General features: G+C 36.7%; 1 protein-coding gene across 1 annotated transcript in view; it reads left to right on the top strand.

Moving 5' to 3' along the window:
* Positions 1 to 5,983: 5,983 nt before the first annotated feature.
* nfatc3a (nuclear factor of activated T cells 3a) overlaps positions 5,984 to 22,870 on the top strand; it is an 82,751-nt gene continuing 65,864 nt past the window's right edge. Inside the window, exon 1 of the mRNA XM_041808945.1 lies at positions 5,984 to 6,478. Within this exon, the coding sequence (XP_041664879.1) occupies positions 6,388 to 6,478 (91 nt within the window). The 5' untranslated portion in view covers positions 5,984 to 6,387. The remainder of the gene's footprint in view (positions 6,479 to 22,870) is intronic.

Here is a 22,870-nt window from a genome sequence, read left to right as displayed (position 1 = left end):
TGCTTCTTTGGCGAATGTTGATGACGTTGAAGTGGGCGTGAACTAATGACGTATTGTATACGCTGTATTTACATATGTGGTGTATTTTTCTTCTATCAGGCAAAATTGTCAGTAAATAGGCGAGCTGAAAGATGGAAACCAAATTCTGTCTATGAAAACAGAAACACCACGTTTCATTTATTATTTGTGATTATTAAAGTTAGACATACACTTACAGGAAGTGATAGCCCATGAAAATTTAAAGTCGCTGCAAAACAGACATGGGTTCCGTTTTTTAAAGCAGCTTATGACTCTGTTCACAAAAAGCAAGTAAAACCATTTTAATAAAATTCTCCTTTACAAAACAGTGTTTTTCTTGTGGTTGTTTAAAAAACAACGCTCACACTGATGTAAAACAAATTTCCCCATTTCTCCTGCACCGGCCTGTCTTGGAATTCAAGGGGTTAATACTCATTTGAAGCTAAAATTATCACGTAAATTTGATCATGTTAAAGTAGCATAAAAACAGCTGTTGGTAATAAAATATAACTAAAATGTCAACAATTTTTTAAATTATGAAGTCATTACCCACTTGTTCAGGATAGCTTAGGCTATTTATTGTAATTACTTTGTTCCATTTTATACGGTGTTAGCTTTTATCCGATGTTTTATTGTACTTGTTTTTATCTGTAAAGTGACCTTGAGTGTTGAGAAAGGCACTTATAAAAAATGTATTATCAATATTATCATTTTTTAAATCTTATGAAGAACACTAAAACCAAGTTTTCTGTGACTGTTATTTTTCCAAATATTTCATAATTCTGAAATTATCAGACATATTGGCACATAACATATGAGGGTGTTTCAATGGATCTATCTCATAGGCAAATCCAAGGAAGAAAATGGAGCATACGAATCACTTCATGCAGTTTAATCAGGTGCAGAGGACTAGTGTTTGACGTGCACTGCGTCTTCATCATAGTCAAAACATATAAGCAAAAAAATGAATTTTTCAAGAGGCTTTGGTTGGTAGGACATGACCAGAAAAGAGAAAAAAATGGGGAAAAGAGTTTCCATCTTTGAGTAACTGTCCTTTTTTTATTGAGGTAAACAAAAAGTTTAGTATTCTCTGATGATTTGGTTATCATATGTCTATATCACGTGTAGGTTCTTTAAATGGAAATTTTGAAATCTGCCTGAGCATTTCTATTCAAAACAAACATTGCTAAAGTGTAATTTATGGTTACTTACACATTAACTTACAAGTAGGTCTTTCTCTGATAAATAAGAATACAAAAGAGGGGAGAGAAATGGATGTGAAGGGCCCCTTGCCAATGCTGGCCTTGTGTGGCAAAATTGTTGAATCCGCACCTGTATGCACTTTATTTTATAAGTCTTTTATACTGTATGTCTGCTCTAACACTAAATCAATCAGATGATCACTAACCCCAGTGAATCAGCACGTCCTGCGGTACAGTAATGCCAGAGATTGTAATGGATTAGAGAGGGGTGAGAAAGAGCTCAGTCATCGACACAACGGTGACTGTCAATATCTGTCCACATGACTCTGGGATCTGGTCAATCCTTTTTCAGCAAAACCAAGCCTGGAGCCATTAGAAATAGAGTAGTTTTCATGTGAAAAAATGGTGGCACAGGCAAGTTATGAAAATGTATGATCATGAATACTTGCATGCCAGCCTACTATATAGTCTGTACTTATTAGTTGCTACTTAAAGGCCAAAGACAGGAATTCTCTTTATTTTTCCTGTCTTTGGGGACTTAGGAGGGATAATCCAGTGTTTCTGCTTTGCTACTAGCGGTGAAAGCTAATGAAAGGGAGTCTAATCTAACCAGGCATGCATCCAGGGAGGGTCCAAAAGGGGGACAAGTCTGCTATGTTGAAGTCTCCACAGAAAAGCCTGCAATAATCCCATCATATTATTCTTTGCAAATTACTATACAGTGATAGCCAGCACAGACAAACAAAATCAGCTGTCTGCATCAGCACTATCATTGATCTATCCTCTCCATGTGCTGAATGAACTGGATCATTGATTTACTGTGGCTTTAATACATTACACACACTTTCAGCAGCCTGACAGACTCTGTCTGTCACATGTTGGACAAAGAAAAGCTGCCTCTGCTGGTGTGCATATTAACTTGGGACTGATATCTGTGTCCTGGCATAACAGAGAGAAATACACTGTTTTCTTTCCAGGTAGACCTAATAATCTGTTAATGTGATACATAAGAACACCTTAGAGTACACTATTTTTTTTATTTTACACTTCCAAAAATCTTTTAACAATACTCTTAGGAGGGGTATTTCCAACTATTTCACTGTGAAGTCAATATTTGGTTCCACAGTCTGACCAATAGAGGGCACCATTAATCAACAAGGAGATTTAAGTGACCTGAAATCTTAATCAGAGCTGTAATACAAAAAAGTTTGTCTTAAAAGTCTGCAGTGTTTCCTGCAAGTTCTTTAAAAGAAGACTATTTAGAATGTAGTTTGCTTGCATTCATTTGTGTAGAAAAAATGTTCACATTTTCACTCATTCATTCTGCTATGTTACAATATAATCATAGACCTAATGCTCTCCACTTAAAATACATTAAGTCATTGAATTAAAAACATGGCTTTTCAAAATAATGTTTTAAATGCTGGAGAATGAAGAGAATGAAAAAATCATACTCCTCAACACTGTAATAGTTGCACAAGTGCACCTTTAATTCCTTATCAGCTGACATTCTGATACGGCTCTGTGTGCAATTTGATCTTTGTTGACATTTAGCGAACATTGCATGTGTTGCCAAGGTGCTGTGTTGCATTTCTGCAGCGTGTGCAAACCCCGATCCTTGAAAGAGTGACACCTCTCTTGAACAGGACCAGTGTGGGGGCAGATGCTGTGTTTTTTTCTTCAGAACTTTCTTAACAAGAACATAATCTCTCAAACCACATCTACAGCCTCCCACACAATTTGTTCTCTATCTTCTCCCTTCAAAGGTCATCTGTGGAGATAAGACGCACAGGTAACCTGAATTAGGCATGGGTGGGTCTGCACAGGAGAAAGTTCAGTCAAGTCACGTGACTGCCACCTAGCAGTTTGCCCAACACTTTGTAATATGGTATGATACAAATATTTTTTTAAACCTGGAGTGACTGTGCTGTTAGCAAATTTACTTTTTATTTGGATCAATTCCAAGAACTTGCTCTTCTGAATATGTTTAATTTTCCAAGCACATGTGGATGATACAAGATTAAATGGCCATTTGGGTATTATATTGAGCATGACTAATATTTTCAGAACATAACATTATTCTCTTAAGCTCTTTTCACACATGCACATCCCTGACATTTAGTTCATGCTAACCTATCCTGAAAAATTTCTGACTTGCTGGTTCTTCAAAGCAGAACGTTTTTTTTTTTTTTGGTTTTTTTTTTTGTTTTTTTTTCTGCAGTTTGCCTGCCAGGCAAGGAAGGGGTGGAGATAAGGAAAATTTCAGTGGGCTGGATGAGAAAATTCAGAGTAAAGTCTGGGTGAAAATGCAGCTTCTTGTGTTCACAAATGCAGGTACATTTTCAGGGGTTATGTACAGCTAAGAACAGGGATTTAGGCACATAGCACAATTAACTTAATTTGATTTTCTACATTTAAGCAAATATAATCCCAAAACATGAAGAAAGACCTATTTATATGAGCTGTTCCTTCATGAGAACCGCTAAATACTGACTGGAATTTATGTATGCTCAGATAAAGAATTACTTCATGCAGTTTTCTTGTGTGGGAAACTGTGCTCGGAAGTTCTTCAAAATGCAGTTGATGTCCTTTTAAGTAATGGTTATGAGAATGACTTTGACGCTGATTTAACTTTTCTTAGCAAGTATTCAAAAAAGTTTTTTGTTCAGTGTTGTCAAAGATAAAACATTTTATTTAAATATTATCAGTTTTCCTTATTTCTAATTTTAATCAAGCAACCAAAAGCGTAAAGTTAAACAAAATTTTTTCTGTCTTCATGAAGAGCCTGGATTTCAAATGCACTACATCAGCCCTTACTGTATTGAGATGCATATTTAAAGAGAATTGCTGAAAGATGGCATACAAGTAAAAAAGGGTTAAACTTTGATCTTTTGCTTGGAAATAAAGACCACAGGAAGTGTGATATTGATGCCTTCAGATGCATTTGTGAGCTGAGCGCCTGTCTGTATACGCCCACATACTTCTAGTAAAGGTATATGTATTGTGGCTGTGTCAGAAACATAAGAGGCTGCTGTCTTCCATGCATGCAGTTTGTGCTGGGATGGAGTGATTTATGTCAAAATGTGCTTGTGCAGAATTTATTTTAAGCAGTAAACTTTGCACTTTTTGAGGGCCTTTAGGATATGCATGTATGTTTTAATGAAAAATAAAGTAACTGCCTTTCACACGGAAGATAAACTCTGTCTACTATATGAAAGTCAAAGAATAGATTTAATTTTTCTTAAGCCACAGCATTAACAGTAGATAGAATAGCAGCTGAACTGTTCAGTATAAAACAGATATTTTATTGCTCTAATTATCAGAACTTTGGTCAAAGATTTAAAACTGGCTTGAGAAAGGCAGATATTTTGATCAGCCACAAATACATTAGTTTGTATATGTGTGTGTTACATATATCACAAGTTAGAGACAACATAAGAAGTGTTTGAATCCCCCATGCTGACAGTCTTGTAGATAAATGCAGATTGTCTTAGAAAAAAATATAGATATTTCAACAAAGCCTATTGTTACTTCAAATATCATCTCCAACAGGATGAAATCTGAAAAAAAGACTAATACAAATTTAGACCAAAAGATCATCAAAGCAACGCCACATTAAAGTTTTTAGAGGGCATCAACATCTGCTTTGCTTACCTGATAAAGATTAACCTGAGGAGACTGATAGGTTGGACAGTGGCATAGGGGTCAAAGGGATGGGAAAAGCCCACATAGCCAGATTTACGATTGCTTTATTCTACTGCAAGAATAAATAACCTGTCTCCACTGTCATATTTACTGAGAATTAATGTGTGATTTACATAAACAATTCACAAAAGCCTAAAGAAAGAATTTAACAATGAATACAGAAAATGCACAAAGACAAAAATATTTATTAGATTGCAGTATCAGATTGCAATAAAAGTCTCTCTTATTTGTGCAGTTCTAAGGAGTATATATGTCTACTTTGGACATTTGCGTTTTCAGATGGCTGGGCCATAAAAAATGGCCCCAAATTTTTTTTTGCAGTGTTCAATTATAAAAACCTATCAATATCCACTTCAAATTTAAATTTTAAGAGAGCAAGATATTTGGGAGACACTTTTTTGAAACCAAAATGACTACATCTATGAGGATGTCTGTTCTCCCCTAATACAGGCTGAATACATTGATTTAAATCGATGGGTCTCTGTGCTGAAAGGCTCAAGGGATATAAAGGTAGAAAGTGCATCATGTCATTATACGCACCAATCCTGGCTTAGATTGGAAACACACAAAGAGGTAGGTTAAGAGCCAGGCTCAATTGGATGTAATCTAATGGTGGGTGGTTGGGATAGAATGGAGGGCAAATTAAATAGAGTCAAGTGGCTTTAAGACATTGTTGCTTTAAGTTCAAAAGGTTTGGGGTATTATGTTTCCAATGTTTTTAATTTTGGTGAGCAACTCAAAATTGATATAGTTGTAAGACATAATCAGAAATGTGAAATATTTAGAATTTAGCTTTAAATATTTTTCGTATATATTTTTTTATTTACATGAAATATAGATAAATGTTATAGAGTCACAGCTTAAAAGAACAACAAGCAAAGGCACCTTACGGTTATCTGAAAGTAATGTAGGCCTAGTCTTCATAGACATGGATATCTGTGCGTGTGTGTATGCGTGCCCTGTGTTGTGTCTGCTGACGTCACTGCTGGAACTGCCTTGTCACGCGGGGTTAGTAAAAGTTGGGATAGGAGCTCCAGAGAGAGAGAGAGAGAGCGAGAGGGAGAGTAAAACAGACCGGTGGTGACATAGACAGATACAAGGAACGGAACATTTACAACGAAATTTTAACTGTGGAGGAGAAAGCACGTCTTTGTTGCTGAGTCTGTCTGGAGACGAGAGAGAAACAGTGAGAGATGGAGAGCTAGAGGGGGGGCAGGCGACTTTCTCTGAAGTTGACGCCACTATTTCGCCAGTTGCCTGCCGCAGGAAGAGCCTTTTATTTTGGATTTCACCAACGAGCGGAAAATATCAGTCCGCGTGCTCATGAGGTAAAACTGAACTAAAGTTGAACCCCGGCGTCGTGTCAGTCGGTAAATGTTGTGACATTTTTTAGAGAGCTTAAAGTGCTCCAGCGGTCGACGGTCGGTCGAGTGGCGGGGTAAACCCCGTGCTGTCAAACCCGATGACTACTGCAAATTGCCCCGGGAATGAGGAGCTGGACTTCAGACTGATATTCGGGGAGGACGGGCAGCAGCAGCCATTAGGCCCCGCAGGTTAGTTTGTTTCCCTTTGCTTATGTCTCATACAAACATGTCAAGGAACAATATGCAATATGGATAACACAACTTGCTCAGCTTAGTTAGCTACTGTTGACTTAATTTTAGCGTCAAACCCCAAATAGCAAAACTCTGTTTTCTCTCTGAAAGAGGAACCGGGCCATACAAGAGTTTTTTTTTAAATTGTAGAAGTGGAATTACTAAAATACCCCGCCACCCACCTATCGTCGTCTCCCAGCTAATGTCCACAACACCAGCTGTCATTAGCCGGACATGCTAGCAGAGTAGCACCAGTGCTGTTATTGCCATATGCTAATATAATTGTGTTTCCATGAAGTTTAAACTTGAAAATGCCTCCTAAATTTAAGCAGCGGTTGACTTGGCAACTGTAAAGTGAAAGTTTTGTAACTTTGGCGGGACGGGAAGCTGTTACTTTGTAATGGTGTATTTAAAGTGTGATTTAGAAAGGGACCAGTTACAATGTCACTGAAGCATATTTCTGCAAAGTAGCACATGCTAATCATGTCAAAACTTTAATTCACTCCCTGTTGAAAAAAAGAAGTTTAAAATTCCTTTATAATGTTTTAATAGCAGTACCACCATCACTTTGAAAATAATTATTACCCTAAAAATTGTGCATTATGTCAGTTCGTTGATGTAATGAAATAACAGTTAACGATTATTATGCTCGTAACTGTCTCACAGTTATGCACACTAAACAACAAAACTATCTGTGTGCACATATGATTGATGCTGGTCAGTTTTAACTATCAGCCTTGCATTTTTTTGCTCTTTATTAAGTTGAATTAAAAAGCCACGTAGGAGATATTGTTATGATAAAAGCACAGAAAAAGTAGATGCTCTGTTTTTGTGTTCAGTTCTGTTATTATGGGACGGCATCATAGTGCAGTTTATGATCAAAGATGAAGAAAGCTATACAGGTACATGGTGGCCTGGACAGTGTTATCCGAACAAGTTTTATTATGAGTTTTATTTCAATTCCAAGATGCTCATAAAGGGGAAAAGATAGAGAATAATCTCTACTTAAAAAACAATACGTTTGTCACCAGTCCAATGGATTTCAAGACAAGGACTCGAATTAAATATTAAAAACTTCCATGACCCTCAGGAGTAGTCTCAGTTCGATTGGTGATTGGATTGATTGGGTCTTTATGGCACTACACAATCGCAATGCTGTTGTTATTGCATTATTGTATGTTTATTTATTTACATTTATTTAACCAGGAGAAGCTCAGTGAGATCAAGAACGGCATTTACAAGAGTGTCCTGACCAAGACAGGCAGCAGCACATTTAACAGTTACAGACATAAATGGTAATAGTTACAAACACAGATCAAGCAATCCTGAGTCACAGAGCTCAGAGTCATCAGTCCAAACATCTACAGCTCAAAGCATCATCCTCCAATGCCTTCAATTTACTTTTAAAAAGATTTAAAGAGGCCATGCACTTCAACATATTCAATCCCTTAAGGCTCAATCAAATTATGTGCGACCCTCAGATTGACTGATGCTAGTTTATCCAAAAACAACCCATTTAGGATGTATTTTGCTTTCCCTTAGGATATTTTGCAAATACAGGTATTTTGTTAAACAAACAATAGTGATTAAAATTCTGTGTATTGTATATCTTTTAACAAATGTTGATTTTTGTTTAAGACACTTTCTATTGTTAATGCAGTCTTTATCAATCAGGGATGCACAGTATTATTGGCATGATATCAGTATTGGCAGATATTTGCAAAAAAAGTAAATTAGCATCGACAGATACGAAACATTTTGCCAATATTTACAACTGCTTTATAAAGCTGTAAATACTAATCATATATAAGCATATGTTTGTGATATATTTAGTCAGGACCAACATCAGGTGAAGTCTTATGTTTATCTTTTGACTTTGAAGTATGTATTAAAAACTGAAGTTTTAGGTCTGAATACATTTATGTACATTCGTATTGACATCAGCACCAAAATAATTTTGTAAATATTGACATATTGTATATTGGCAAAAATCCTGTATTGTGCGTCCTTATGAGTAAAAATATCCTACATATCATCATTTTCTCCTAACTTACAGGCCTAGTCACTTACTATCACAGCTTGGTCAAACATTTCTTTCAGGTGCTAGATTTTCCAGTTTAAGGACGTAAACAAATATGGATATTTATATTCATCAGGTTATTATTATGATGCCTTCAGTATGAAGGCCCCTGCACTTTAAGTTAATAAAAAATAAATATTTGAACTAGTCTTTATCTTGTTATATCAGTGATGTCAGTTGCATTGCATGCTTAATGGGTTCAAATCTAGACAAGGATCTTTATTGCACCCAACCCCAGGCTAAAGTTTCTCCAGAGGGAAAAAGGGCTAAAGTCAGAAAACAGTATGCTTCTTGAAACTCCATGTTGTGAGATTAAAAAAAAAAAAGCAAAGTAAATAGATTATGCGCTGCCTGGGTTTATTAATAAATGAGTAATGAATTATAGATTATCATAATTTTATAACTATAGCAATGGCAACAAATTCAGCCAGCACTTGAAAGAACTTGATGTCCTGTGTTGCTTTAACTGTGTTGTGTATTCAGTTTTGGAAACACTTTAACCAATTCTAAATTGGAAAACTTTGGGAATTAAAGCATGACTAAAACCCAAAATAATCAAGACGGCATGGCAAAGTATTTTCTAGTTGATGTAATGTAGCACCAGTATTTTCTTTCTTGTTTTTTTTTTTTTGTTTTTTTTTTGTTTTTTTTTGCATTACTGGTGTATTACAGATTCAGTTATGTGATGGAAAGAGACATATTAGTTAAGTCATTTTTATCAGCATTGGGCTTACCAATGACAGTATCTTATAAAAAGAGTTTTAAGTAAGTGAAAGTATAAAGCCTATATCAGAGCTAAAATCAACAAGAACCCTGAGTGACATTACATTTTATAAAGGGATAAATTAACTTGGAGATGCTGGGTTTTCATGCAGTGGCGTTACAGTGTGTAAAACATAAAGGTGGTTAACGTTTTCTGCAAGTCTTCTGTCTGATGCAGCTAAATATGAAAGTTACTCCTGTGCATTATTGAGGCTGCTGCCTTTTTGGGTATGAGTTATCTCGTTAAGTGACTAATAGGCTATGTGAGAGAAGATGTCTTTTAGATCATATATAATACACATACCCAGGGTGATTTAAGACATAAACTCTGTATTTAAACCCACTGATTTAAAAATGATGGGATTTTCATTGATTGTTTACATCCATGCAAAGTTCACTCTCTTCTGTCTGTGTTTTGGCCTCAAGCTGGTGAATTCTCCATCGTTGTCCTTTTCATGAAACTCTGGGAAAGTGCTTACTCCTCGAGGTTTGACTAGTGCAATTAAGAATTTTTCCTCTTCATTTAAAAAAGGAAGTTTGATTTGAAGATGGAATGAGGGAAAAAATAAAGCTGGAGTAAGCGAAGGAATAAAAGCAGCACTGTGCAAGTGGTTTTAATCTGGTCTGTGTGACCTGGACTAACATGGGGGAGCTTGTCTCAATTAATAACCTGAGTGTAATACAGGATCACACTGCCTGAGTTACAGGGAGCTGCACACTTCTGAGCTAAGTCTCCTTTTCTGCAGGCAAAGACTAAGTCAGGGCTTGTTTTTGTAACAACCAGGAAAACCTCTACAGTCAATATCTGGCAGCTGTTCACTTCTAAGAATTTAATGTTTTTGAGCTTTGCTTGAAATTTGCTGTGATTGTTATATTAATAACTTTGCAGCTTATAATTTTTTTACTGACGTGTGAAAAATTAAAGCCTTGCATTGTGAATATGATTAAAAATTGAATTCTTTTCCTTTTGTCTGCTGGATGGATGTCTACCTCTTCTTCTCTCTGTTTTCTTGTTGCTCAGGAAACAGTCAGCTCTTCAACATGAAATACTCCACTGTACTATTGAGAGGCATTAGGCAAGCTTGCTGTAAGGGTTTTCCCCTGATTATGTCTGGTAGGGGCTAAATAGGAGACCAAGACCCTTTCAGAACCCGCTTGGAAAGTGAGATTGGGTCATTCCAAATTCACTGAAATAAGAACGGCTTTTGATCAAGGCTCGGCATTTGCAATAGCTTGAACATCTTAATCTTTAAATCTTTTCAACAGCTTTGAAAACCTCTCATAGAAAGTATCTAAAGAGTATTCATTTGGGTTTTCTTTTTGATTACATCTAAAAATAGAAATTTATATTATTGCTAGTAAACAAGCAGCAGCAAGAGGCTGCTAAAGCACGGATGCTGCTAAAGCGCCAGTTTTATCAGAACTTGATGACATTTCTTCATTGAAAGAAGAACAAAAAACAGCATTGAGTTGTTTTCTTTCCAAAAACAACAAAAGTCATGTACCGACATGTTTACAGTCGCCATGGTTCGCGTTATGAAGTCCTTATGGAGTTTACTCCTCTGTAGCAGCTACATTGCATGTTTTGTTAATCTGATTGGCCCGTAAAGATGTGACAGACAGAACGTTCATCCAATCACCCTTTCGTTTTTTTTTTTTAAAGGCTCTGCCCTTTCCCAAACGCTGTGTATGAGTGGTTTTCCGGATGGATGTGCGAAACAAATCCATCTGGCATGTCAGGTTAAAGATTTAGAGCTGACTACATAAATACCTTTGAATTAACACAAATACTCGATTCAAGCTGTTATGTTTGGATTTATCAGATGATTGTTGACTTTGAGTTATAAAAACTAAATACATAATTGACGCTACCTTTTATTTGATTTTCAATCATTAAATCTCCACTAAATCAGTATACGTTTCACCCAATGTTTTCATAGTCAAACTTAAGAGCTCTTAAAGGCATTTTGAATGTTGTATGTTTATGGTTTAAAAAAAGAAATCCATTATATTTACGCCTCTAAAATATCAGACTAATTGGCTCAGGTCTTTGTTGTTTTGATGTTTATTTAACAAGATGCTTGATGTTAAATTTTCCCTCTCAAAATGCAAGCACTACTTTCTTATTTTAGCAGTGCTGAACAACATAAATTTAATATTTTCATCTGCTTTTGCACAAATGCTGTAAGGAACTTCTTTTACTTTTTTAATCACCCATCTTACTCTAAAGGATTTTTTTTGTTTGTCTGAGTCTCTTCTTAGATGTTTTTGTGTTGCATATGGGGATGGAGTTTGTTGGTTTTTATTACCCTTTTATTACCCTTATCGATACTTCTTATCAGCCTGAATCCTCACTGACACTACTCTTGATCCTTTTCCATTGTTTGATGGAAAGAAAAAAAAGACACATCTTAAACGAAAGCTGAGCAGAGCTTCAGTTAGAACATTAAAACGTCATAATTCCATCCATCATACCTATTCTAAATAGCTGAACAAAGAAATCACATTCGTCATCCTTACAACTGTAATTATTTTAGTTTCTTATCAAAAAGATATTTCTTTTCCGAAGTGCCATTTGAACATATTCTACTTACAGTCACCTTGTAGTCATTATTGGGGATGCTGAGCATCCACACTGTTGATTTTTACTGAGCTGACCTTGAAGTTAGGGATGCTTTTCAGTGCTGATTTGAGCCGATGAGGAACAAAAATTGTCACGTAGCAGCTGAAGCCAGTGTTGTGATTGCATGCTCCTCCCAGCGAACCCAGAGTAGCTGTCTTTTGACAGTACAAGCTGCAGTGTTTTGGGTTAGTTTGATGCACAATGCTGATGTGCTTTGAGCTTATGTTCCCCCTTATGTTTAGAACTGATGTTTTAAACCACTGATAAGATAAAGTAAAGTTACATCACAGAACCAACGACATTCGATATCTGTCCATAACTTTTTGAGTTATGTTGCTAACTAACTAACAAACCCTGCCGATCACATAACCTCCTTGGCAGAGGTAATAATAATGATGCATTCAACTAAAGTAATGGCCTGAGAAAGACATTGGCTAAACATGAGTTATGTTTTAATGTGATTAATTCTGTAACTTTTTACTCATCCGTGTTGAACTAATTTAGTGACAGCAAGTGCACTAATCTTCCAGGTATTTTTCAGCATATATATTTAAGAGTTGGCCGCCTCTGGTTAATTTCTTGCTGCCCCCAGCTCCCAAAGCTCTGACGTCATGAAGACTGCTATTTTATGACAAGCATTGTACTAGGTGACTGTCATTTTTGAATGCTGTGCCCTATGTGTGTGAGCTAAAGACACACACAAACAAGAGGAGCCTTTTAGCATTTAAGAAAGAACAAAGAGCTGCGCTTGTTTCTCTCAACTTAATGCTGCAGGATCGGCATTTAGTATACTCATGCGCTTCTGCTGTGTGTGTCATGAGCGTGTGGGCAGGGTAGCCTGCTACGTTTATGTAATTAATATTTTAGTAAAAATCCTTTTTTTTATTATAAAACCTCAGTGTGTGATTACAAAGAGTGAACACCAACCAGGTGTATCCCTGAACAGGAAATATAGATCAGTATTGATAATAAGCAGATATAAAACATGATCAAAACTCCCTTAAACCTGTTTATTAGGCAAAGAGAGGAAAGGAGGCGGTAAGGTTAAACAATGTGAAGCAAAGCTGAATAAAAAAGTCACTAATGTTAGATATTTGTTAGATAGTTCATATTTCCTCCACTCAGAAGATGCAGTTGCAGTAAACTTCACAGTTTCGTTGATTATATGTAAGAGTTGTATAAAACAGAGAGGGATAAACAGAGTGTTGATCCTTGTAAAATGTGAACTTAACCCAGAAACAGAATTATATTTAATTTAAATAGATAGTTTGATACAAAGTATAATTAACAGATAATTTGAGAACAAAAGTAAAAAAAAAAATCCAGCAAAAATGAAGAAATAGATAAAATGAATTAAAACGTGAGACTCAATTTTCTGGTGAAAAATAGTTTTTGGTAAAATCAGAGATGATCACGTAGGTCACATGACATACACGACCAGTTTATGAGATTTTTTTTTACTGAAAAGTTGACAGTGTTTAAATATGGATATAAAATTGAGCATCTGTTGAAAAAAGGGGAAAGAAAAGCTTTTACATGTTAATACATTTTTTTAAGGACAAAATATGTATCATGCAACATCTTTATAAGGAGGTCAAACCAGGAAACAGTTGTAAACTAGAATTGGCTAATAGAAGTGCATCTCTGGGTTAAGGACTACAAGAGCACAAAATTGTTTAAAGAGAAAAAACATTTTTCATAGATTTAGCCTTTAGTTATTAACTTTAAAATGCAAGATTTTTTCTCCTGAGGGAGCATGCCCCCAGACCCCCCTAGAGAATTCAGTGCGCATTATCAGAAAGGTGCCACCTCTGCCTGCCACCAAAAACCCCCTGTTATATATTCATCATAACGATTGGTTCGTGTTTAAATCACACTGAGTTTAACACAAAGTTATGGAAGGATGGTCCAAAGGAAAAGTTGAGCCATGAAAATCTGCTCTTTTGTCATCAGTTGTTAATGTAAGCTGTCTGTTTCAGGCTTTGAAGCTTCTTTTTACCAGGAATAACTTTTGTGTTATTGCCCTGTTGCCTATTTTATGTGTCCTGTATTTATGATAACTCTTACCTCTATCGTTTTGTGTATTGGGATTGTTGTCAGTCATGCCATCTTTTCTGTGAGCGAAATAAAGCAGAATGGTGGAATTAATTAGTTTTGATTTTTGTTGCCAAAAGCTTTTATGGTTAATGGACTGCAGGGGAAAAAGTGCTTTTGTAGTCTTTTGACTACTCAAAGCACTTTTACACTACATGTCACATTCATCCATTCATGCAGTGATGACAGAGGATGCAAACTAACTAACCCTACCCATACATATTCACTTACTGGTTATTCCAACAGGACCAATTTAGAGTTCAGCGTCTTACTCAAGGACAGTTTTACAATGTTGTCTTTGGTGATGATCTGCGTTTTGTTATTAGTATGAGTGTTGTTTATTTTCAGTGTTGTTCCACAATGTTCACCAGACAACATGTTCTCTCTCTTTCTTAAGGCCTTCAATATTGATTAGGGCAGAATGATTAAGGAAAATGATCTATTTGCAATTTTTTCCCCCCAATATTGCGATTGCGATTTGATTTGTGATTATTTGTTAAGTTCCTCATTTTGTAAATTTTCCAACAACAAAAAAGAAATCATTTTATATTATATTTATATATATATTTATATATTTGGTTTTATATTAAAACCAAAACAACATTAGATTAAAGAAGGGCTGAACAATTTTGAAAAAATAACTTATTGTGATGATTTTGACTCATATTGCAAATCGGATATGAATTCTTTTATTCTCATATTCAATAAGAAAAACTTACAAAAATGAAGATTTTTTTTTTTTCCCAGACTATTCTAAAAAATTGGACTTAAAAGATTGCATGATATGTAATGTATGTAATGCAAACTTCTCTGCTGCAAAAAGTTTTAAGACTAGTATTTTCAGGTTAAAGAAATATTGCACCTTCTGCGATTTGAAAATTGCAGCGGGCCATATTGTGATTTAATTAGGGGTGCATCGATTGCAATTTTTTGGCCGCTCACCGATCATAAAAGCCTGACCCGCCGATTCCGATTTTGGCTGATACCGATTTTTTTTTTTATAACCGACAGGATACACCTTCAATGTTCCAATCATATTTTATTGAAAAACATTGAACAATACCTGTGAAACGATACAGACTTGTTGTTTTAACTGCACATGAGGTAGTTCTCTCAAATATAAATAAAAAGTTTAGAGCATTGCTGTCCAAACTTCTAAATTATATCAGTTCCTTTAGTCTTTCATTTTTCACATTTTAGTAGGTAGAGGTAGATAAGATCAGTGGATAAGATAGGTTTCATATGTAAGTATCGGCCAATCGCTGATCCCCCAAATCAGTGCACCCCTAGATTTAATCTAACCTTAGCACAAAAAGTAAGGAAATTTGTGTTTGGTAGATTATTTCTTTGTTGTAACAATACTTCTTGGCAATGCATCTTATACCGTTGGAAAGCCTGTTTATTATCCTTTTAAATGGTGCCACATTTGTAAGGAACATGCATTTGTGAAGTTGCCCTATCCAGATCAGTCAAACATGGCATGCCGATTCTTGGAGCAGACACCTACTGACCACTGTAGCAGGGCAGCACCTGGGGGTACCAGAAGCTCAAAACAAGAGTCAATAGCAACTGCAAAATAAGCTGTTTGGCACTGGCAGAGAAGATTTGGCAAATATTTCATGGGTGCAACCCACCTACTCAGCTCTGCTGCTCATCCCACAAATGCATGTTCCTTACAAATGTGGCACCATTTAAAATAGAAATAAACAGGCTTTCTAATGGTATAAGATTTATTGCCAAGAAGCACTGTTACAACATTTCCTTACTTTTTGTGCCAAGTTTAATTTGCAATTAATTGCCCAGCCCTAATATTGATCTATATCTATTTAATGTTTATTCATATGGGGACACCTATGAAGCAAGTAAACCATTGCCACACACTACAGCATTTATACCCAGAGCTAATTTGCAATGCCAGTCCCCATCAGGGCCTTTAAAATATTTCAAACTAAAAATCAAATACACACAAAGATAAACTCAACATTAAAAGTACAGAAACACAGACTCCATATAATACATATTATCACACTACAACACACAGTGAAAAAGGGAAATGCAGGATCATACATGATTACATGATTTTGTTTTTTTCTTTAAAAACTGCTTCAGTCTGAGTTTAACATGAGCCAAGACTGGATCCACTGTGATATCTGCAAGCAAAGCATTCCACATTCAATCCCCTTTGCAGAAAATGATGTTTGTCTTGATCAAGATTTTTAAAATTTAACACATAAGGTTGTTTTGATAGACTCATCTGGAAATGCTTATCTTTCTAGAGTCAGTGCCCCAATAAGTCCTGAAAATAAACAGACTTTATCGAAAGTTTTCGAAGGGACTTTTCCTTAAGTGGAGACTGAGTAATTTCAGTGCAGATGTTTTAAAAGAGGTATGCTAAAAATTAATTTCAACTGGGGTGGGATTTTGGCCTATAGATAATGTAACATTATCTTATCTTACAGCAGATGATGACTTAGTTATAATATCAAATTGTTTATTTAAAGAAACATGTTAGACAGCAGAGGATACTCATTTTAGATCAAGTAATGCATGCTTCACCAAGAGTAAAGCGGTTCAATAGCATGTATTTCATATTTTAGTAATTTTATGCATAACCGCAATGAGTCTAGACATTTTGTAGCTCAAAGCAAACTGACATTTTGAAACAAATGACCCTGAGGGGGGCTCCATCAGACCCTGTTGTGTGTGGTTACCTTATATTCCCCACAGTATCAGCATTGACTTATTGGCTGTATAGACTAGGTGAAGAACACAGTATACGTCTCAACAATTTGTAATTTTTGTTTGCAAAATAATACAGTATTTAGTATATACAATGTACATTTTTGCCAATCTCTTGAAGTACCACTGACTCTTTTTGTAAGTATCCAGTGTGAAGTGGTTGTGTTATTGGTAGAGGTTCATTTCGGGATGATTCATTTGGGTTATGGGAATCATGAGCAATAGTCTCATTTGTGTTGGAGGTAGTATGATGAAGGGTGGCATGAGGGGTGTCCTTTACGGGTGGCAGAGCAATAGATCTATAGTGGAGGTGTCTGGATCTCTGCCCAGACATGCCATGTGGGGTTCAGATGGCAGTGTGAAATTAAGGAAGAGGGGGGACACACTGCTCTCTAGCTGCTAGCAAGGGGAACAGAATTTTGTTTCAGCTTTCCTTATCTCTAGACCCCTTGTCTCCCCTTTTTCTCAAAATTTCAAATACTTTGACTTTTTTCTTTTTCTTTTGACTCAAACTGAAACAAGTCTTTGTGGTTTGTTGGTTGCTGCCATATCAGCACAGAGCGTTTTAGACCAGCTGTCAGGACAACTGAGGCGTCTTTCCTTTCTCACTGCTGTCTCAGGATATGAAAGAGACCTTGACATCAGAGAGACTGATGTAGGCTAATGAAATCTCCAGATGCGAGCAGTCACCACAACCACTTTGTAACTAGTCAGGTTTGACTTTGATCCTGTAAATGTGCTCTGATAATTTCTGTACCTGCCATGCGGTGATGATATGTCAGAGCACTTTTTAGTGTGATTTAAAAAATCAACAAAGAGCAAGCAAGTCACGAAAGCTGGTCTACCCTTGTCTTTGTTGTTGTCATTGCTCTCCTCTCAACCAAGAGCACGATCCTCTCAGTCCTCGTCGTGGGAAAGACTGAAAGACTGAAATTACATCGCTCTCATGGTGGACTATTTTGAGCTCCCAAAGAGAGTGGCAGAGGGCAGGCGGCAGGTTCTAGTGACTCGTTTGTACTTAGTGCAGGAGAACCCCTCTCGTCCCAGCACGTCTGCAGCCTTCAACTTTTACTGCTCAAGCGCTTTGCGATCGTAACGGGGAGAGGAGAGGAAGAATGCTCTGCACTACATCGCCAGGTGAGTGTGTCAGCACTCCCAACTCTAGCCAGGTGTGTCTTGTGTTGTCTAGACTTTTCTGATGAGGGGTGGGTATTGACTCTAAGGCAGGCTGCTGTCATTAGAGTACAAGCTGTCCTCGAGTCTGTCAGAGATGAGATTCATCATTCTCTAGAATGATGACAGAAGAGTGAAAAAGTTTAATCAGCAAAACTCTAAAAGGTCTTAGGTGTTCTATTTAAGTAGATCTAACACGTTTATTTCTGGTACTTTCCATGATGTATTTAATAAACTTGACTAAAATGCAGCGAGCTTAGGGTTTTTTGGTTCTTTTGGATACATTTATTGCTGTTATAGTGAACCTTTTTTGAAATTATATGTGAGACATAAAGGCATTTGCTGTTTTCATGAGCTCCATAGTTATACAACCATCATATTCACAGGTTATATGTGCAAAACTTGTAAAGAAAGTAAAAGAAGATAAATAAAGCTTGGTATTTTTAGGGGGGAGCAGATATAGTGGAGTGTTGGACAGACTGATTAGTAATTGTCTTTAATTTTTAAATCTAATTGAAGGTTTAGTGTGGCCAGAGGAGAGAGATTTGAGACTTAAAGGATCTAACATTTATATGAAAATGTATAAGACAGAGAGGTCAAAAGTCAGACAGTCATGCATGAGGTCCACATGTGGGGCTAGATCACCATGAGGTTGCCCCCTAACCCTGCTGAACCGAAGGGGTCCCAGCACCCAGTGTGATGAATGAGACGTTTGTTTCCTGGGGCGAGGCATGAGTAACTATGTGTGGCATCTGTCTAGTTTAAATTTAGTGTAACTGAAGCTACTGCTGGCTGCGCTGTATCAACATGTCGGAGGCTGCATTACACCAGAGAGAAAGCTGTTGAACTCCTCTATTATTTTTTTTCTTTCTTCCTTTGGTCCCCTTTTACTACAAGGCAGAGCTTGCTTCATAGGGATTAGGGTGGTTTGAATCCCATTTTATTTTAGGCAGCCCCTCAAAGCCTCATTTCAGCCGGGCTAATGCTAGGTATTGGCACCTCTACACCATGTAGTTTTGCTTGACCCAGTTTTATATCCAGCGATTAGGCGTGACATACTCTTAGATGAGATCTCAAGGATGTTGATTATTGTGGGATCTTTTATTGACTATAAAAACTATTGGATTTTTTGTTTGTAATTAAGAAAATAGTTTACTTAGAGAACTAACAGGAATGTAAGACTTTAGTGGTCACTTGTTGAACAGTTTTTTTATGCGTATCTTAATCACAATTGTAAACATAAATTGGATGTCTGCAGTGGAGATATTCCAGTCATCTTGAACATGTATGGACTTGCAGAGCCTTGAAAAAAAATGTAAATGAAAGATTTTTCTGGACCTATTCCAAATATGCTTTTGACGAGAAACTTTATGTCTTCCTGTTCTTTTCCTTGATTATTTCCTGTTTTTCCTGTTTGTCTGAATTTGTGTCATTACCAGCATGATAGAGAGTTAAATGAGTGTTGTGAGAAGCAGAACAGATTGACCCTTGACTTGATGACACTGCATTTCTCCCCTCCACCTCACAATATTTTCATTAGTTTTCCTCAGCTGAGCCAGCAAACAGAGAATGACAAGTTGTTTTGCTCATATTGCTGTTTAATTAATCTGCATGAAAAAAGCCAGTGCCAGAAAAACTGATTAGCCTTTATTGATGTGAAAATATGTATTTGATTTTACCCTTATATTACTACTCTGGATACCCTGATTGATTGGCAACCAATTATTATCAGCTGATTTTCATTCAAAATATGTGATTAGTTGATCAGAATTAATACTTCTAGTTGCCAGCCACCAAATCTGATCTCTTGCAGGCAATACTCTGGAGTCTGTAGCTGATAGAAGTACTGTGTGTGTGGTGTTGTATAATAATACACTATAGGCTTATTAAATTACCAGCCGACAACATATCAGGCACATCAGCTTTGTGAATCAGATTAATCTAAAATGCAACACCTTTGATTGTCTGCTTAAAAAAGAAATATTCTCAACTTGTCTGCTGCTGCTGCTGCAAGTCACTCATTCTTCTGCTCCCAAAGCAGCTTTGGTAAGATCCCTCACACTTCGTTGTCCAGTTAGTCAACAGTAATCCAGTGCTGAACTAGGTGTTGAATACTGCAGGATGAAAGCTAGCTTGCTCGCTAACTGAGGCAATAAAACACAACATTACATTATAATGTATAATGTAAGTCCCTGTAAAAGTGATAAAAAAAAAAAATCTTTTTTTTTGTTGTATGACAGGCCACTGGGTTGTGAAACACTAGGCCAACTTCATTGATGGTACACATCTCTAATTTTATAAAATTAAACTTCAGAATCATTAAAAATGAGGCAGTAATAGTTGCTCTAGGATAGTGTGGGCGGGTTGTTTAAATGAGCTGAAGCAACGCCCACTTACAAGAAATACGATCCTCTCAAATTTATAAAATACTTCTGATCAGCGTGCAGTTGCCTGACTGTGCCAGAGCAGAGGGACAGAAGTAGAGGATTAAATTTACTGTTTTCTGGCACACATTTCTCTGTGGTACTTTTAATGACCTGTAGGCCACCGTGGCTCATGGACTTTACCTCACAGTGAACAAGAACACAGCATGTAGCTGGCTGTTCACTTTCAATGAAGGCAGTGACATCAGCTAACAACAGACTGTACTGAGGTGAACTGCTCTGTGATTTTATATGATTGTAGCATTAGGGGGGCGGGGTAATTCCCTGTCAAGACTGGTGATGTCATGGGCTCATGCATTTGCCTTGCTAAAAAAAACAGTCAGGAAAGAGGTGAATGACTCTCTAATGGTCTAAATCAAAAACTCAGTCAGGCATAGATCTCAATGTTTTCATATGTTTACAGCAACCTTATTCCAACATAAATAGAGTGTCAAGAAACAAAGTTTGGATTTCACTTTACAAGGACATTAAGGTTGGCTCAGTAATATGACTTTTAGGCTAAAGTAAATTAAATGTCATCATGACGTGGGTTGTTTTTCTTCTGCTCAGTTAAACAAAATCAGTAGAAGCATGTTGTTGACTGAACAAGGATGACTCCTGTGGTCCTTATCAGGTAACGCTGACACCTGTAGGAGGTCCCAGTACACTACAAAGCTCAGTAGACTGACCAACAACTAAACCAACTGCTATATTAAAACAGAATAAGATCTGTATCTACAGCAAATCTCACTCAGTTATGACTGACGTCATGTCATGGGAGATCCCTCATCACTATATTTGATAAAGCCTGATATATATATAAGAGCTTTTAATAGATCATCATTTTTAATCGGGATTAATCTCACAAATTTCATAGTTAACTCGAGATTAATCACAAATTAATCTCACTTTTTTATCTGTTCTAAATGTACCATACTGGACTATTTCTCAAGATTTAAACAACCTTATCAACACAAGTGGGCAAAAACGCTTTCTTTTTGCAAATGTTTGTTCATTTCAACAACCCAAAACAATGACAGATAATGTCCAAAATGTTCTCTAGACTCAGCTCAGAGATACTGAATGCTCCAAAAATATGCTGAGAGCATAACAAGGTAAACTCAAGCCCATGATGATGGAGATACTGACTTTAATGTAACATTACTGAATAATACCACAATGTAGAGTCCAACTTTAGACTTCTAGAAGTTAACTCCTCTGTTCTCAGCAGCTTAACTCAGAACAACAGATCTCATCATCACACATGGACATAAAGAGCATGGTCCGTCAAGTTTAAATCACTTAGAGATCAATCCTGGATCCCTCACATGTGGGAAATAAAGGCTCACAGAAACATCCCTTTACACCAAGAGGACTGACAACAGGATGATACAAAAAAGAGATAATAAATGTGGTTAGAGAATTACACTACAGATCACTGGGAGAAGTCAAGTCTCTGCTGAGAGCTCAGCAGTAAGGCACAGACACATCTAATGGTGTTTCACTGTTCTGATGTGGTCAGAGATGAGTAAGATGGACTCATCTTCCCTACTCACAAGAAAAAGTAAGTAATTACTTTGAAAATGTCTGCTATTATTATCATCTTTTAATTTTCAAATGAAAAAATGTCCAAATGTAAAATAAATGCTGACAGTAATAACTTAATGTCATCAGTTCAGTAGAACTGGAATAATATCAATAAATACAAATCTAAAGCTGCTTTTCAAAACTCATGAACACAAAAAAGTAAAAGAAGTCTCAGTGGAGAACTTTTAAGATGTAGTAGAGGACTTAACCATCTCTTAATTCTTCAGATCATAGAAGAGCTACAGATTTAATCTCAACCATTTTTACTTCATAAATAAAGGGGACCCACAGTCTAATAATGCTTTTGGCTTATGTTATGATCTTGTAGAGAGCTTTATCACTACTTCACTCTCAGGCTCACCTGTAACACCCCTGCTCCCCTGTCACACACCAGCCTCTGCTGCTCTGTCTACTTCTCCTCCTTATGATAGCTGTATATTCACCAGTGTCAGACCATCTCCTATAGGGACTGCAGCGTCTTTGACACTTTTGCAGCATCTTGATTTTTTTTTTTTTTTTTTGACATTTATTTACAGTTTCAATCGATCTTTTTAGTAAGTTTTGTTTTCTCCAAATACTTTCACTTTCAAGCAGGAGCAGAGTTGGGATGGGAGAGGGGGTAAATGGACCTTTAGGAGACGAGATTGGACCAGTCAACTGTAAAGGTCAGCACCGCCATGAAGCTGGTACATAACGGAAAGAAATAAATGAATAAATTATACTGGCCCAAAAGTGTGTCGACCCACTGGGAAATGCCCGGTATGCCAGATAGCGAGTCCATCCCTGCTTACAGAGTTGTCTGTGCGTCTCCGTTGTAAACAATCCAGCATGGTTAAGAGGCGGCTCTCTGCATTAGCGGTGTGTTCGGC

The sequence above is a fragment of the Cheilinus undulatus genome, linkage group 1, assembly GCF_018320785.1.
Source record: "Cheilinus undulatus linkage group 1, ASM1832078v1, whole genome shotgun sequence".
Lineage (NCBI taxonomy): Eukaryota > Metazoa > Chordata > Actinopteri > Labriformes > Labridae > Cheilinus > Cheilinus undulatus.
This window is presented reverse-complemented; position numbering and strand designations above follow the sequence as displayed.